The following is a 17150-nucleotide window of genomic DNA, read 5'->3' as shown; positions in this document are numbered from 1 at the left end:
TCATTAAACATATCTCACCTTTCATTTTAGATCATCCCATGAAGATGATTTTTCTATAAAAAAATATTCTCATTCTATAATAAGTGTCTATATTTTCTTTTTAAATTATCATATAAAAGATGTTTCATTTTTAAAAAAGAAAAGTGATACTATCTTTTACCCTTTAATCATTTACACCTAAATTCTATTCATTGCACAAAATAGAAGTGAGTTCCACCATATTTTTATCATCCCCATCTAAATTCACATTCCAAAAAACACAAGTAGATACTTATTATGGAATGAAGGGAGTGATATTTAACTTTTGAAAAGTTGTAAAAAGTATTACTCTTATCAAATTAATTTACATTTTTTTTTGTAGAAAATAAGTGAGGCATGTTTAATAGGGTGGAGGGAGTATTTTTTTTTACTTAAATATATATTATACATATACATTCAATAAATAGGGGAGGGCTAGAATAAAAACATATTTTTTTGTATAAAATAAGAATAATTTTCAGGATGAATTTAGGTTTTGAGTTCGAATCTTAAAAGTAGCAAAAAAATTTATTTTTCGCAATTCATACAATTACACAACCAATTCATACGTGTACTACATAGAATTCATACATTTTAATTCGTTTATAATTTATTTAAAAAATTTGTTTTGAATCTAGTCACCCCAGTAAATAAATCATTTAATTTGATAACCCCTCCCTAAAAACCTAAACAAGTGATATACGGGTTCAAATCGAATCAAACCCGCTTCTTCCCTCTGCGACCTCCAAGCACAAACCATTCGCCTACTACGACGACGTATTCCCCTCTGCCACCAACCCCCGAGCCGGAGCCGCCACCGCCTCCGTTTCTTAGGGTCAGTGGAACATTGAATTCCAGCATTGGCTATTGTTTTCTCTATTTCCCATTATCTTTTTGGCTTTGAGATTGATGCTGATTGCTATACGATTTCTCAATCGAAGCTCGCCGGAATTCCGTTACATTCGTTTAGTTCGACGTCTCTATCTGATATTGTGATTTTTAGTTGAAGTTAACGACATTTGAGTTGTGGTATATCTGTATTTGAGAAAGCTTGGATTTTTGTTATTGTCCCTTTCCAGCTTGAAAAATTGAATATCTAGGGTTCTGAGTTATTGTTGAGATGAAGCTGTACATCTCTGGCTCAAATTGATAAAAGCCCAAACTAAATCATTAATCCATATTAATAAGAAATAGGTTTAGGCCATTTATCACAACACCGCTTCTACTTCTTCTTCTGCAATTCTTTTCTTCTTCAATTCACCGCCACTTCTCCTTCTCCAATTCATCGCCCCACTCTGCCCTTTATCTAATTTGTATAAATAGTAGGGTTCAAGTTGCAATTTTCAAGAATCTCATAAAGTGTTTGCGTTTGTGAACAGTAAAACCCAAATATGGGTTCAGTGATGGGTTTGGGTAGCGGTTGGAGCAAAGATTCTACGCCATTTTTGGTTTGCGTCTTAGCTGGAGATGGCCTAAGTAAGAACTATATAAAGTTATTTATTTATAGGAAGTGGATTCTTGATGGTATATGGTAAATTAGGAAAGTTTGTGTTATATTGAATAAACATGGCCTGATCCAGATTTTGAAGCTTAATGCTATGTAAAATGTTTTGCTTTATTGTTTTCTTTTCCCCCTAAAAGAACATATTTTTGGGTTAAGCAGTGCTCTAGATACTATTTGGTGGCAATTTTGATTTATGAATTTGGAATATCTTTGTTAGTTTGTGATGATTTTTGTTTGTCCTGATATATCTTTTTTGTTTGAATTTAGGATGCTGCATTGATTACGTCTACCTGAGTATAATTTGGCTCTAAAGAGCAGACCAAATTTTAAGGATCTTCTTTGTTATGGGCTCTCCTGAACGTGTGAGGAGTTCTAAGAAACGGGAAATTGAGGAGGATATAGAGGTAAACATTGATATTGTGAGGGATGATGATGAATGGGTTGGTGATGATAAGAGGAGGCAACGTTTAAGCAAGTCTAGGCAACTGGGGAGTGGTGATGATGTTGATGGCTTGGATGGTAGTGGGAAAAGAAGAAGTACATCAGACAGACATGAGACTCGGAAGAGGGTGGGCAGTTCAAGCAGAGCTGATAGTGATCAGGATGACTATGGAAGCAGAAGAGAGTCACGGTCTAAGCAGGTGAAGAAGAAGCAAGAAGAGAGTACATTAGATGTGTTAAGCTCCTGGTACCAAGATGGTGATGCAGAAAATAAGCTTGATGGTGGGGACAAACCTGGGAGTGGAGGACACGGTAAAACTGAAGAAAGTGAGAGAAAAAAATCTTCTTCCAAGTTCCCAGAACAGGACGCTGATATGGAGAATATGGTAAAAAAAGATGTGGGGCGGGAGAAGGCATATGGTTTTGCTGAGCATGGCAGAAGCCATCGCAGGAGATGGGATGAGCCTGATGACATTGGTAGAACATATGATGATGCAAGAAGTGGCAAACCTTCTGATGTTAAATTGGACAGTGCAAATGAAAGAGACAGAAGTGATCCTTTGCAAATTGAATCAAATGATATCAAAAGCAAGGGGTCCGAACCAGTTAATGACAAAGGTTTAAGGTCTAATGACAGAGAGGAGAGACGAGTTGATTCAGAAAGGAAAGCTAGAGGAAGGTCTGAATTTCCTGAGGAAGACAATAGGGGAAGTTTGGCACGTGATGATGCATCAAATAAAGAAAGATTTCAGGAGCATAGACAACAAAGAAATCCTACTCGAGATATTGCTGACAGCTATGGGAGGTCTTCAAATGCTGATGAAGATGTAAGTGCATGGGGGAGAGACAAAAGCAGAAGAGATGTAGAAAACACCACATCCAGAATGCCTGAGAAGATTGGAAGACGTCAATTTGAGTCGGATAATTCTGAGATGGACTATGAAAGAAGTACTACTACTAGGAGGAAGGAATCGGGAAAAGATGGCTCATATGATGATAGATCAAAAGGAAGAGATGATAATTGGAGTGACAGAAGTTGGGACCGAGAAAATGTTAAAGATACTTGGAAAAGAAAGCAAGACAAGGAAGCAAGAGATAATGACCCAACCTATGATGGCATCAGGGACTGGGAGTTGCCCAGGCGTGGCCGTGACAGGATTGATGGTCGTTCTGGTGGCAGAAAAGATGGAAACAGAACTGAAGCTGTGAAAACCTCTTCAAAGTATGGAATTTCCAATGAGAATTATGATGTCATTGAAATCCAAACCAAGCCATTTGATTATGGAAGAGAAGATTCTAGATCCAAAAATAGTGACGTTATTCAGGAAGGGGAGGAATTTGCTTATTCGAGGGAGGAGAGATCACGCAACATACAAGGATCTGCACAATCTGGTGAAGATACAAAAGAGAGATTCATAGATGGTGATCTTGCAATGCAAGACCAGAATTCATGGAGAGATGACAGTGACTTTCAGGGAGAAAAATCTAGAGGTCAGAAACCTATTGCGTCCAATCGTGGTACTGGTGCCCAAAGTTCCAGTAGTGGCTCTCTAGCTCCACCTGGGGGTCAGGAGCCTGGCTCGTATGGTAGATCTGCTTCTCAAGGTAACAGAGGAAACAGAATGGGGAGAGCAGGACGGGGTAGACCTTCTGGCAGAGACAATCAGCAGGGTGGAATTCCAGTACCATTGTCTGCATCGACTTTTGGTCCACTTGGACTGCCACCTCCTGGGCCTATGCAATCTTTGCCTCCCAATATGTCTCCTGCTCCAGGTCCCATTTCTCCTGGAGTCTTTATTCCACCATTTCAAGCTCCCATTTTGTGGCCAGGAGCTCGAGGTGTTGACATGAATATGCTTGCTGTTCCACCCGGTCTTCCTCCTGTCCCTCCGAGCCCATTAGGACCTAGATTCTCCCCAAATCTAGGAAATGCTCCTAATGGCGCTTTGATGTTTAATCCATCAGGGCCTGGAAGGGGAATGCCCCCTAATATGTCTGGTCCAAATTTTAATGCAATATCTCCAGCAGGTCGTGGTCAGCCACAAGACAAAGCATCTGGAGGATGGAATCCTCCTAGAATAAATGCCCCTCCTGGCAAAGCTCCGTCTAGAGGAGAGCAAAATGATTACTCTCAGAACTTTGTTGACACCGGTATGCGCCCGCAGAATTTTATCAGGGAGTTAGAGCTCACTAGTGTTGTGGAGGACTATCCAAAGCTTCGGGAGCTTATACAGAAAAAGGATGAAATTGTTTCCAAATCTGCTTCTCCTCCTATGTACTACAAGTGCGACCTGCGGGAGCAGGTGCTTTCTCCAGAGTTTTTTGGTACCAAGTTTGATGTAATTCTCGTAGACCCACCATGGGAAGAATATGTCCATCGAGCTCCTGGTGTCACTGACCATACAGAGTACTGGACATTCGAAGAAATAATGAACTTGAAGATTGAGGTCGGTTTTGTTTGACATATACCTCGTTATTGTGCAATTTGTAATGCATGAAGTTGAAAAACGAGTCACCTGGAATATGCATTTGTGAAATATATCAGATCAGATGCTTCTGTTCTGAGTTTACCTATGTAAAATTGTTGCTTTACTTGTTGATTAACTTTTTATTATAATGTACTCCCTCCGTCCCACTTCAATTGGCACACTTGCCTTTTTTGTTTGTCCCACTTCAATTGGCACTTTCCAAAAATAGCATGTGGTCCCTACCTTCTCTACACACATTAAACAAATGGCCCCCACCCACTTTACACACTCAACCCTTTATTCTTAATCTCCGTGCCCAAAGTAAAAGTGCCAATTGAAGTGGGACGGAGGGAGTATCTTTTTTATCACTAGGAATAGCTTTAACTTTTTCTTTTCTCTATTCTCATTATTTTGTAGGCGATTGCTGACACTCCATCTTTTATCTTCCTTTGGGTTGGTGATGGTGTTGGTCTAGAGCAAGGACGGCAATGTCTGAAGAAGGTAAGAATTAGAGTCATTGTAACAGTGAATGTGTAGTTCTAAGTTTCTCATACATAATAGCTTTGTACTTTTCCTTTTTGCTTAAACTATTCTGATTCATTTTCCAGTCTAAGATATCATTTACTAACATGTACTGTTTTTGTTCTATTTAGTGGGGATTTCGTAGATGTGAAGATATATGCTGGGTGAAGACAAATAAAACAAATGCCACACCTGGACTACGGCATGATTCTCATACTCTGTTTCAGCGCTCAAAGGTAATTGGGATAGCTAGTTTGTTGTAATACTTAATATTGGTATCTTGATTGGAATAGTTTTTTGAGTATATCAGAGACTATCTCATTTACTCGTTGGAATATTCTTTTAGTGAATATAGTGAAGCTAAGTAGAGATGGTGTGGACATAAAATGTCTCAGTGGATATTGCATTTCGCACTTGATAGAATAAGAAATCATGTTTGAGAAGGCCTAAAACAAAAAATGACGGAGCAATAGGAAATACCAATCTCAAAGCATTGTTAAATTTTCAAAACTCCTTTTAGAAGTTTTCATTTTCTTTTAACATTCCGAAGATTTATAATGTAAAGACACATCTTAGGTAAGGAAATAGAGATCAAATATTTATTTCACAATCAGTCTTGCTCCTTATGTGTGAATAAAATCCAATCAAAATTACACACGTTTGATTAATGTTGATTATTCCTTAAACAACAAGATGGGTTATTTCTTCAATTCTTCTAGCTGGCAACTATTTTTTCTATATAGTTGCTGCTGCATCAATGTGAAGTCTATCTCAGTGTCTTTGCTGGTTTCACATTATTTCATTTTCTGCCGAGATTAGTATTGCATTAAAATTTTAGTTTGATATCTTAATATGGAAGAAGTTTCTCACTGCCTAACTATTTGTAACTTTATCAACTTCTAGAGTATTAAACATCTTGTTCTGTTGGTTGTCCATTTAATACTCCATGTTTCCATTCAATGTAACTGCGCTGCTCTATTGCTTTGTTCTACTGTGAGGGAGCTTGAGCTGCCCTTTCTTATTTTGGTTAAATTTCAATGATGTCCCATTTCAGTTCCCTTCCACTTATTTGTATGTATCCTGTAGTAAAGGGATGGTATACTTCCAAAATATTTATCTCAAGTTTTTTTTTATCGATCTGAAGGAGCATTGCCTGATGGGCATAAAGGGGACTGTCCGTCGCAGTACAGATGGCCACATAATCCATGCCAACATCGATACTGATGTGATAATTGCTGAGGAGCCTCCTTACGGTTAGTATGATATTGACTTAGATGTAAATTTTCTTTTGTGGTTCTTATGAGTTCTATCTCCCCTTTTTGTTTCTTTTTCTGGATATATATTTGAGCAATAGTTGTAAGTTGCCCACGTATATAATGGGTCTACTTGTTTTCTCATATACATAGAATTGTTTTTGGTTAATCTGTTTGAAGTTTTAATGCAGTTGCTTCTATATTAAATATTGGTTAATAATTTAGAGAAAAGGCTGTGTCCTAATATTACTATGTCAGTCCCTTTTTTTGGAGTTAGGTGTATTCTTGTTAGTTGTGATGAGATAGATACCATAATGTAATTTCATATACCTGCCTCTTTAGTGTGTTTCTGTCTTTCTAACTCTAGTGTTCTTATAGTAATTGCAGAACTACTACCAATTTTTTCCCAGAACAGTGAGCTTCAAATTTTCTCTCTAGTGACAATTGGATTATAATATCTTCTTTTGTTTCTTATGCTACTTTCTATCTTTTGGCCATTAATAGATCCACAGAAATTATCTATATATTGTACAGGGACGTGGGGTTTTTAATCCCTTGAAGTGTGTTTCTTTACGAAAATTGGAGGTGCTTTTTGAAGATGTTAAATATCAACTCCTGTTTGTTTATTTTCTTCTTCTTCTTGTTTTTTTTTTGGTTTTTGTTTTTGTTTTTCCAACTTATGCATTGATTTTGTTTCTTTTATGGTTCATGATGAGTTTGTGGTAGATTGTGTCTAAATCATTATTCATTTTATTACCATTCAGTAGGAGATGGGGCTTTGAGGTCGTCCATGATGCAACTTATTTTTGTAGAAATAAAGTAAAAGTTTTGATCTTGAATTGCCTTTCCTAGTTATTCAGTTATTGAATTTGAAAACATTGAATGATCCTGCTTCAGCTTTTGTTGGTGTCCCTACTTTTTTGGTGAAATTCTTACAATGGTTTTATAGGTTCGACTGCAAAACCTGAGGATATGTACCGAATAATTGAGCATTTTGCTCTTGGTCGAAGAAGGCTCGAGCTTTTTGGTGAAGACCATAACATTCGTTCTGGCTGGTTGACAGTAGGCACAGGACTATCCTCATCAAATTTCAATTCTGAGGTATGCTCCCCCTTCACCCCGAAGAACTTTCTTTGCCCTGTTCCTTAGATTGATAAATAAAATTTATGGGTATATTAGTCTAATCTATCTCTAATCCCTGTTACATTATTTTTCTTCTTCTTGCCTCTTTGTGGTCTCCATATACAAGATATATATTAAGCGTCTGTCTGTCTTTAGAATATAAGAAGGTTTTTTGGTGTGTCTGATATATAAACGCTGCATGCTCGAATGTCTATCTTTTCTCGTAGTGCTTGTTTTGTCTCGTTGCTCGTTATTGCTACCAGTCCTAACTTGTGATGCTGGGAATGATTTTTCAGGCTTATGTGAGGAACTTTGGAGATAAGGACGGCAAAGTTTGGCTCGGAGGGGGCGGAAGAAACCCGCCACCGGAGGCGCCTCATCTTGTCCTGACGACGCCAGAAATAGAAGCTCTTCGGCCCAAGTCACCGATGAAGAATCAGCAGCAGTCGGCTTCCATCTCTCTGACAACAGCGAATTCGAGCTCCAAGAGGCCGACTGGAACTTCGCCTCAGAACCAGCACACGCCTAATATGAACCAGGAAGGTTCAAGCTCCAACCTTCCCTCTCCAGCCCCGTGGGCGTCCCCGTTGGAGACCTTCAAGGGACGAGAAGGCGGGCCGCCCGACGACAGGATGTTTGATATGTATGGGTATAGTGCACCATTTGGTCCGCCTGCTGGAGACTTTATAGATTTTGAATCTCATAGAGGAATGAATATGTTGTAGCTTATGCTTTTTTAACATTTTTTATTCATATTTCAAATCTCATAAACTGTTTTGCTATATCTTCCTCTCGTGTAGTAGTTTATGGGTGTGATGTGAATGATGAAAAGTAGCACAAGGCAGCCTAGTTTATGTTCTTCATTGTCAATATTCATAACTTGTGTTCTTCTTCAAAAAGAATAATTAAAAAAAAAAAAAGGGAAGGAAGGAAATGAAAGGAAAAGTATCACACGATTCACACCTAAGAACAACTGAGATTGTTAATTTCTCTTTATACAAGTGATTTAAACGGTTCATTGTTTCTTAGATTTTCTTTAAAATGCAAAATAATTTGTAGATTTTACTTACTAAGACACCAAGGTTGATTTGTAAAATTTTCAATTAATACAGTAATGACATTTTTACTTGTTAATTTGATATATTTAGTAATTTAGATATACAAAAAATATACTACTTCCATATTTATTTATTTTCGGTAGTTTTTAATTTAAATAATAATCCTAATGATTCTATCTTACATAGTCTTCTTTTTTTTTTTTTTTTTTCTTCAGTACATAGTCGTAGTCTAACTTAACGGCGGTTAGTTTTTTTTTTTTTTTTTTTTAAAGAACTCTCATAAACAATAATGATGTTTGGACACTAGGTGTGCAATACACCTCCAAAAAACCGCCGGTTTTCCTACTAATCCAAATGAGCCGGTTTTTAGTGATTTATTGATTTATTAATTTATCCTTTATTAGATATATTGTTTTATTATTTTGTTTTTTTTTTTCTGTGTTATGATTTTTGAAATTTATGATTTTTTTGTTTCCTAATTTTTCGGTTTTTTGTTTCCTTATATTTTCCAACTTTTTTAAAAAAAAATAATATTATTTATTTTTATTGATGATTAAATTATTTATTTATATTCTAAAATTGTGTTTTATTTTGTTTCCACTAATTTTATGATTCTCTTTTATAAAAAATTCTTTTTTTTGTTTCCACATATTATTTTTTTATTGTTTCGAAAATATTTTTTTCTAATTTTTTGTATTTTTCGAAAATTATATATTCTTTTTTTTGTTTCCACATATTATTTTTTATTGTTTCGAAAATATTTCTTTTCTGAATTTTTTGTATTTTTCGAAAATTATATATATTTTTATTTGTTTCCACTAATTTGGATATTCTCCTAAAAATAATCCAAGATTTGTTTCCACAAATTTAGAAATTCTCCTAAAATAATCTTCGATTTGTTTCCACTAATTTAGATATTATCCGAAAATAATCCTTGATTTGTTTCCACTAATTTAGAGATTTGTATTCTCCAATAAATAATCTTTGATTTGATTCCACTAATTGAGAGATTCTTATAAAATAATCCTAGGTTTATTTCGACATTTATTTTATTTTTCGATTTTTATTTTTTATTTTGCGAATTATATGTTAATTTTATTTATTTCTACTAATTTAGAGATTTTTATTCTCCAATAAATAATCTTTGATTTGATTCCACTAATTGAGAGATTCTTATAAAATAATCCTAGATTTATTTCGACATTTATTTTATTTTTCGATTTTTATTTTTTATTTTGCGAATTATATGTTAATTTTATTTATTTCTACTAATTTAGAGATTGCTTTCAAAGTATTCCTAGATTTGTTTTCATTTTTATATTTTTTTCAAATATTTAATAAAAAAATTCGAAGATGATTTAATAAAAAAAAGCAAAATACAAGAAAAAAGGTGCTTGGTGGATTTGAACCTGAGACACCAATAATATGTGAGTTATACTTTGTCACCTTGTCCGATAGTGGCAACCGCATTAGTGAAGCGTTAGAAAGAAAAATAAAAATAATCATATGATGGGGCATTGATTGAAAAACTAAATAACATATACTTGGATTAAATGTATTATAATAATCCAGTAAATGCTATATAACAATAGGAAATAAATTTTAATTAATTAATTAAAATAAATTAGTGAAGTTCAAAAAAAAATTGTGAATACAATGTAATTTTGGTTGGAAAACTATATAACATATACTTTAAGAGAATGTATTATAATATTTTATTGAAGTCGAAATAATTAAACTCAACGTTCATCAAGTTTAATTACATAATTGAAATAAATTAGTGAAGTTGAAAGCAAAAATACAATATAATCAATCCTACGTAGAGATTTTACTCGAAAAACTATATAACATATACTTTATTAAAAGCGATATGATAATAAGAAAATGAACTACTATAGTGTGAGTAACAAAACATAAAATTTTCAACTGAATCACGCGATGAGATTTTGCTCGAAAAACAATACTTACATATACTTTATTGTAATATATTATAATAAAGTATTGTATTATATTACATGTTATATGGTTCTCCGAGCAAAATGCCATCGTATGATTCATTTTTTTTTTCAAATTCACTAATTTATTTCAATTAATTAATTCATCTCTATTTCATTGAGTATAATTATTTCTTATTATTATATCGCGTTTAATACTATATTATAATTCATTGTATTCAAGTATATGTTATATAGATTCCGAGCAAAATCTCTACGTAGGATTGATTATACTTTAATAAATTTTCCTTCATTATATATATCTTATAAAATTTATTTTTATTATAACTTCACTAATTAATTAAACTTCATTTCATCGAGTATAACTATTTCGACTTCATTACTCACACAATAGTGGTTCATTTTGTTATCATCATATCGATTACAATACTTCATTATAATATATTCAAATAAAGTATATGTTATATAGTTTTTCGAGCAAAATCCCATTGTATGATTCACTTGAATTAATTTTTTTTCCATTACTCACACTATAGTAGTTCATTTTCTTACTATTATATCGCTTTTAATAAAGTATATGTTATATAGCTTTCCGAGAAAAACCACCATCATATGATTCGTTTTTTATTAAAACTTCACTAATTTAATTCAATTAATTAATTCAACTTCATTTCATTGAGTATAATTATTTCGACTTCATTATTTACACTATAGTAGCTCATTTTTTTATATTATCAAATCGACTTCAATACTATATTATAATACATTGTCTACAAGTATATGTTATATAGTTTTATAACGAATAGTTGAATCGACCTGCTATACATAGTCTTGCAAGTGAAATACATTCATATCAACCATTTCACCTCATTTTATTATATTTTTCCTCAAAATCACTAATTTAACTTAAAATAATTAATAAATGTTTATTTTATAACGAATAGTTGAATCGACTTGTTATACATAGTCTTGCAAACGAAATACATTCATATCAACCATTTCACCTCCTTTTATTATATTTTTCCTAAAAATCACTAATTTAATTTAAAATAATTAATAAATATTTATTTTATAATGAATAATTGAATCGACTTGTTAAACATAGTTTTGGGAGCGAAATATATTCATATGAACCATTTCACCTCATTTTATTACGTTTATCCTCAAATTCACTAATTTAACTTAAATTAATTAATAAACTTTTATTTTATAACGAATAACTGAATTGAATCGACTTCGTTACATAGTCTTGCGAGCGAAATATATTCATATGAACCATATGAATCATTTCACCTCATTGCATTATTTACAATAATACATAGTTTTTCATTCAAGTCTATGTTAAATAGTCTTGCGAGTGAAATACATTCGTATCAATCATTTTTTTTCTTCTCATATTCACTAATTTACTTCAATTACTAAATCCATCAATATAGGACCTAATAATCTTTATTTACTTGTGTATCAAGGGTTTGTTATGAAAAAAAATCCTAACAAATCCTAAAATTTAATTAATTAATTAATTAATAATAGGAAATAAATTAGTGGAAACAAATAAAAATAACAAAATTTTAGCAATATAAATATCCGAAATTATAACATAATTTTATATTAGATAAATAAAAAACTCTAATTTTTGAAAAAATTTAAAAATAATATCCAAAAACAAATCTAGTATTATTTTAAGGAGAAACACAAAATTAGTTGAAACAAATTAATAAAAAACAATAAACACAAAATTTAGGAGAAATAATTTTTGAAAAAAATAATAATATTAATTTAGAAAAAAAATAGCTGGAAACAAACCTAGAAATATTATAACAAGAAACACTAAATTATTGGTAACAAATCAATAATTAAATTTTAAAAAAAATAAATCAAAAATAAAACCGAACAAAAATTAAAAAAAAAATCGAATTAATAAGAATCATGAAATAATATGGCAAAAAAAAAGAAAGAAAATGGATGGAATAAATCAAGGATAAATAAGTAAATATACTAAATCCATAAAACCGGCCCACACTCTAAGCAGGTAAAAAATCGGTTTTTTACCAGGTGTAAGCGTACACCTGGTGTTCAAATATCACTACTGTTAAAATATTCTCCTTCTATAATAAGTGTCTATATTTTCTTTTTAAATTATTCTATAAAAGGTGTTTCATTTTTAAAAAAGAAAAGTGATACTCTCTCCGTCCCAGCTTTTTATATCCACTTTTAGTAGTATACAAAAAGCTGGGACGGAGGGAGTAATTTTTATCTTTTACCCTTTAATCATTTCCACCTAAATTCTATTCATTGTGTGTATGAATTAGTACTGAATACAGTAATGACATTAATTGTGTGGCAGCTATGCCACATTTCCACTATAAAATGAAGGGCAAAAATCATATTAAACCTTGAACTATTCCCGCTTTATCAAAAATATCCTGAAAGTTTCGAAATGCTCTCTAAACCCTTAAAGTATCAGGATTTTATCAAATCTATCCCGAATCTCTTTTCCGGTCACCAGAAATATGACGTGGCTCGTCGGATGACACAGTGTAATTTAAATTCTATTTTTTTTTAATTCATGTCATTTATATTCTATTTTTTAATCCATGTCATTTAAGTATTCTATTTTTTAATCCATGTCATTCATACTCTCCTCATCTCTCTCCTGCGTTTCCTCTCCTCCTCTCTATCGTGTCTTTCTATCTCTTCTCCGGTGAGTGTCTCCCCAAATACACCACCGTCAAAATCCCCAATTTGGATTGGATCCAACGAAAAATTTCAACAATTCAAAGTCCCTCAGCATCATGCCGAATTCCTCTGGCAATTGGAAAATTGTAGCCGCACATCCCTTAAATTTCGGCGAGCCATTGTCGCCTATTCACCACGCCGTCGCGCCCCAACACCTTGCCGCCGAGAACCACAACTAGTCCAATCGCCTTCGTCTCTGTCAGGGAAGCCAACACGACAAGAATCGAAGACCGCTGTGCTGCAAGGGGCGACCCCCATACCTTGAAGAATTCAAAAGCTCTATCAGAGAGAGAGAGAGATGATGGAGATGAGTAAGAGGGAGAGAGGCGAGGAGCGGCGGAGGCAGCCAGCCGCTGCTGTCAGCCGGACGTTTGAGAAGGTGGCGATTAGGGCTCGATTTTGAGAGAGGGAGAAAGAGAGATAGTCATGTGAGACAGGAGGCGCCGCGACGTGGCTGCCGATAGCGGCCCTCGCCGGATCTGAGGGAGGTAAGAGGCGACGAGGAGAATGGAAGGGAGTGTGAGGTTTCTGAAGTTAGAGAGAGAGAGAGACGGTAGAGAAAGGGGGGAGGAAAGAGAAAGAGAGATGTAGAATATGGATGACATGGATTAAAAAATAGAAAATAAATGACATGAATTAAAAAAAATAGAATTTAAATTACACCGTGTCATCCGACGAGCCACGTCATATTTCTGGTGACCGGAAAATAGATGCGGGATAGATTTGATAAAATCCTGATACTTTGAGGGTTTAGAGAGCATTTCGAAATTTTCAGGATATTTTTGATAAAGCGGGAATAGTTCAAGGTTTAATATGATATTTACCCTAAAATGAATACAGTAATGACATTAATTGTGTGTATGAATTAGTAATATATATAAGAGGAGAGAGAGAGAGAAAAAAAAACTGATTAATGAGGAAGGTCTTCGAAGGGGTGGGCGTTTGAATTTTTCTTTATGAAATGGATGTTTGTGAGGGTTGAAAAATCTACTTGACATTTAAAAACTGGAGCATGTATTTATTTGTAGACATTAAATATGTTGATTAGTGGGTATTTTTTATTTAATAGTACTTCCTTCCGTCCACGAAAAAGAGTTCCTGTTTCCCCTATTTTTTTTGTCCACGAAAAAGAGTCATGTTTCACCTTTTTGACAACTTTACCCTTATTTTGTTTCACTATTTACTTTAGTTGCCATTGATGGGCCTACCACACATCAAATTTAAACACTAGTTATTCCTTAATTCACTTAACTGTCTTAATTAATTGTCTTAATTAATTACCCCTTTAGACGTCTAAAATTAAAACCCTCCCTCCCCACATTATTTCTTAAAAAGCATGTGTATACCAATGAAAACTCTAATTCTTGAAATATCTCGCCGCCGTCTGCCTCTCACCCTAAGCCAGGGCTTTCGTCGCCGTTTACCTCTTCCGCCTTCAATTCCTCATTACCTCTCACCCCTGATCGATGGATCTTAAACCAGCTTTCACTCTCTCTGTAAATTCGGGGATTCTACCGAAGAATCGCTAGATCTGTTGCCATCTCCAATAGATTTCTGTAAATCTGGTGATTCTACCGATGAATCACTAGATATGTTGCTGGCGCCTCCGATTTTCGGTGATACAGCGCCTCTGATCTCCGATGGAACTCGGCACCACTTGTGATTCTACCGATGAATCATCCGATTTGCTGTTCCCCCTTTGGTTCTCGGTGATACGACGCCAATGACGGAGTCTTCTCCGACATTTTCAGACGTTTTGACGGCGACCCACTTTGAAGCTTTGTCCTTTCCATCTTCGGCTTTGGAGCCGGACACTGTGGTGCCTGTAACGGAGGGAGATCTGGCCGTGGATGGCTCTCCTGCGCGAGTAGCTTCAAGGCAAAGCTAGCCCTTCTTTTTTTTGGTTAGGAATTTCTTAAATTTGTTGCAGGAATCGATTTTTTGAATTTGTTGGAATTTATTGCTGGAATTCATTTCTTGCAGCAATCTGATTTTTTTTTTCGATTAAGTTTGAATCTGAAATGTTGGTTTAATTTGCTGGAATTCATTGTTTGAATCTGATTTTTTTTCGATTAAGTTTGAATCTGAATGTTGGCTTAATTTGCTAGAATTCATTGTTTGAATCTGATTTTTTTTCCAATTAAGTTTGAATCTGAATGTTGGTTTAATTTGCTAGAATTCATTGTTTGAATCTGATTTTTTTTTTCTTTTCGATTAAGCTTGAATATGAAATGTTGGTTTAATTTGCTGGAATTCATTGTTTGATTCTATTTTTTTTTTCCGATTAAGTTTGAATAATTTGAAATGTTGGTCTGAACTCTTAATTGTTGGAATAATACGAAACATTAAATGAATTGAGAATTAAGAAGCTTTAAAAGTCATATTAACACTACCCCTATAAATATAATTCTCTCTCCTCTTACACCTACTTTCACAACTTTCTTAAAACCCGCGCCGAGTCCCAAATGAGACTCTTTTTCATGGACGGAGAGAGTATTAATTATTATGATCAGATAATGACATTGGGTCAAATGTATATATAAAAGGTTCCACTATTTGATATAGAATGACAAAAACGAACAATTGTAAAACTCGGTCTTGAAAGAGATGTATGTAAATTATAAATTGTTAATTTAATGTTGAATGGGCAAATAAGTTTAGAAGTGAGCGCAAGCCTCATTCGACTTTAGACATTGAGACCGGTTAATCAGGGGGGTCAATAATAAAAGAAAGGATATATACACATATATACGAATAAAAATAATTAATTTTGCGATTCAAACAAAATAATACTCCCTCCGCTTCAAATGACCCTAAATTTTTCGGCATAGAAATTAAGGAATGTGTGATAAAGGTGTAAATTGGTGGTGGGAACATCCAAAAAGTAATATTCTAAAAGTCACCGGACATTCTCCCACGAAGCAATTCCGGTTGGAATTTAACTTGCAATTCTTAAAAAAAGACGTTTGGGTTTTTTAATGGGAAAAGAATTACTATTTTTTATTTACAATGTTAAGGGGTGTGGGAATTTAACTTTTTTTGTTGTGAATGGATATAGGTTTGCCTTGGCATGAGTAAACAACGGTTGAGCGAAAATGTGACTGGAATAGTATTTAAATATTTTATTATAATAAATAAACTAAATATGTAAAGGCACATTATGCATCTTTACTAGTTTGTAACATTTTCATAAATTCGTTCCAGATATTTAAATTCGTTCCAGGTATTGTGTTTGTGTGTGTGTTTACTTCGAGATGGAGGGAAAAAAAATCAAATTTAATTAATTGTAAGTTACACATTACATTCACATTTTAGTTTTTTTTTTCTTCGGATGCTTATGAAATTTAATAAGAATGTTATAAATATATCTATTGACTAAATGTCTATTACTAAAACAACAAATGATATAATAATATATCAAACATCAATATTTTACATCATTTTATCCACGGGATAGCAACGTCAACGAAAAAGAAAGAAAAAAAGAAGTAGAAAAATAAAATACACCAACAATATATATTTATAAAAACTAAATCCAGGAAGGGAAGAATTTATCATCATCTTGTTCCCTCAACTTCTTTCCATTAGCATATTTAGCACATGCATAAACGCAATCTTTCTTGCACTCATTATCACTGAAGATTTTGGTTTGTGCGCAATCGAAATAGCACTCCGCCATGCAATGAGCATTTCCGCTTCGCTCCGCCGCATCAGCCACCGCCACCGTCATCACAAGAGCCACCAAGACGGCGGCGATCACCCCATATCTCGCCATTGTTTTCAGAGATTTGATGTTAATGATTTTTTTGTGTGTGATATGCAAAATATATTCAAATGGATAAAATGTTGTGTAATTTAAGGGGATATATATAGGCTAAGAGGGCTACAATTTTAAAAGACGCGTCGTTTGGAAAAATAACTATTTAATTTAAATTTTACAAAGGGATATAGGAATTTAAATTCTTTATCGCAAGTAACTAATTTACGGTTGACCACTTTTAAAAGACATTGATAAAAATCTTGAAATCTACGGTTGACCGCTTTTAATGATCGAACAAGTTTAACTTTAA

At 33.7% G+C, this 17150-nt stretch overlaps 1 protein-coding gene across 2 annotated transcripts; it reads left to right on the top strand.

Annotated features, from left to right (window-relative positions):
• Positions 1-705: 705 nt before the first annotated feature.
• Positions 706-8110, top strand: LOC131011002 (N6-adenosine-methyltransferase non-catalytic subunit MTB). 2 transcript variants are annotated; one of them, XM_057938735.1, is made up of 8 exons: positions 712-853; positions 1398-1494; positions 1790-4410; positions 4849-4932; positions 5085-5189; positions 6098-6206; positions 7156-7307; positions 7625-8110. In XM_057938735.1, the coding sequence occupies exons 3-8, from the start codon at positions 1867-1869 to the stop codon at positions 8051-8053; spliced, it is 3423 nt and encodes a 1140-aa protein (XP_057794718.1). In that variant the 5' UTR covers positions 712-853; positions 1398-1494; positions 1790-1866; the 3' UTR covers positions 8054-8110. The 2 variants fall into 2 exon arrangements, with proteins under 2 accessions (XP_057794717.1, XP_057794718.1); XM_057938734.1 differs by lacking the exon at positions 1398-1494 and having other exon boundaries at positions 706-853.
• Positions 8111-17150: the final 9040 nt, after the last annotated feature.

This window comes from Salvia miltiorrhiza, chromosome 2 (genome assembly GCF_028751815.1).
Source record: "Salvia miltiorrhiza cultivar Shanhuang (shh) chromosome 2, IMPLAD_Smil_shh, whole genome shotgun sequence".
Taxonomy (NCBI): Eukaryota; Viridiplantae; Streptophyta; class Magnoliopsida; order Lamiales; family Lamiaceae; genus Salvia; species Salvia miltiorrhiza.
Note: the sequence above shows the minus strand (reverse complement) of the source record. Positions and strands in the feature narration are given on the sequence as shown.